We start from the raw sequence: 1,797 nt of genomic DNA on the forward strand, positions 1-1,797 counted from the left end.
ACAGACAGACAGACAGACAGACAGACAGACAGACAGACAGACAGACAGACAGACAGACAGACAGACAGACAGACAGACAGACAGACAGACAGAGACATATGCGACCGAAAACATTACCTCGCTCTTGGCAGAGGCAACAACCAATGTCAAAAATAGAAAATGTCGATATTTGACTGGGTGGGGCTTGGTCATGCCCCTGGTTCAGATCAGATCTTCTTCATGTGTTAGAAGTCTGTTCAAAGATGATCTCTGTTCAGTCTGACTGAGCTGCAGCTGTGCTTCTAGAAAACACAGGGACTGGCCACACGTCTCAGAGTTTTGTTCGTAAAGAATTGTTCAAAACGAAATCATTTCCCTCTCATTTCACATTTATGTGCTACTTCCTGTTGGTTTCTTACAGAAAGAAAATCACTTAGTGTGATTTTTATGTGGTAAAAGTTCAAAGTGCTGAATCAGGTCAAAACTGTTCAAACTCTAAGAAAAAGTTTATTTCATGCTGCTAATAAAGTTTTCTTCTTATAGTGACAGAAACTGTAATCAGTAGAAGGGTTTGTTTCAGTGAGCAATAACCAAACGTGAAACTTTCAGTAAGTGTGGAAGAAAAACTGCAGTTCCAGTGAAGCAGTGATGTATAATCTAATTACTGAGCTGTGCTTTTTTAAAACTGCTAAATATAAATCAAACAAACAGGATGGTGTTGTCGGTGCTGGGTTCGGGAGCAGAAGCAGGTCAGAAGGAGGGGGACCTGAGGGTCTGTGAATACCAGGCTTTGTACCTGAGAGCCAGAAACTCACACAAGTTACACACTCTCATACCTCCTATATCAGCACACAGTTGTGTATGGGCTCCATGTTTTGGATGTGTGTGAGTTTGGAGCGTACGCTGCTTTTCCCCATCATGCATGAATATTTTCACACAGTCAGGAAACAACAACTGAAACCCTCAGGGGGGAATAGTTGTGGCGACATGTTGAGCTCATTCTTGAGCATTTCTGTGTGTGAAACTGAGAGCTCTGTGTTCTGTGTGTACCTCACTGATGTTCAGTCGTTTCCTTCGGTAAATACTGGACACCTCGTTTTCCCACTCTACACTCTCAGGCTTTTCTACTCTGTGACTCAAACAAGGCCTGCTAGTCAGGGTTATTTTAGCTACACCTTATTTTCATTTGGAAATATTTGGCAGGGACTTAAATTAGCAGCTCATCACGTAACATGAGGGTCAGGAACGTTTAGGACGTGCACTAAATCCCTGGTTCTGGTTGGGATCAGACACACAGCAGGGCGTCATCGGCCTATAAAATCACTTTTCATTAATGCTGTTTTCAGAGGGAAAGGACACTTTTCCATTCAGTCAGTTCATAATCCCCCCTCCAGTTGTAAACAAACACGATGCTTATTTATGAGGCAGCTTCATAACTGCACCAGAAACACCGGAGGTGATGTTAGAGTAAGTGTGGCTCAATAACTGTAACAGAATCTGGCCACTGTAAGTCCTACAGAGAGTCACTTCTTCCTCCTCTTTCCTCCGTCTCATCAGCACCTCCAGCAGGAAGGAGTACGTGGCCCAGGTGAAGGAAAGAGCTGCAGCCAGGAGAATTTATGACGCTGCCAAGAAGCAAGGAAAAACAGCTGGACTCGTCGCGACAAAGTCAGTTTTCCTTAATAAGGCTCATAAAACTGGGTTTGTTTTATGGATATATGGGGTGCTGTTTGTAAAGTTACACAGTCAAAAGTTACCACAAATATTTTACTTTATTTAACCTTTTATAAAAATAAATAAATTAATAAACAAATAAAT

At 42.2% G+C, this 1,797-nt stretch overlaps 1 protein-coding gene across 1 annotated transcript in view; it reads left to right on the forward strand.

The window, feature by feature from the left end:
- itih6 (inter-alpha-trypsin inhibitor heavy chain family member 6) overlaps nucleotides 1-1,797 on the forward strand; it is a gene marked incomplete in the record, with an annotated part of 24,389 nt that overhangs the window by 14,698 nt on the left and 7,894 nt on the right. The window contains 1 exon segment of the mRNA XM_014027668.1: nucleotides 1,537-1,647. Coding sequence (XP_013883122.1) covers nucleotides 1,537-1,647 — 111 coding nt within the window.

The sequence above is a fragment of the Austrofundulus limnaeus genome, unplaced genomic scaffold (assembly GCF_001266775.1).
Source record: "Austrofundulus limnaeus strain Quisiro unplaced genomic scaffold, Austrofundulus_limnaeus-1.0 Scaffold671, whole genome shotgun sequence".
NCBI classification, from domain to species: domain Eukaryota; kingdom Metazoa; phylum Chordata; class Actinopteri; order Cyprinodontiformes; family Rivulidae; genus Austrofundulus; species Austrofundulus limnaeus.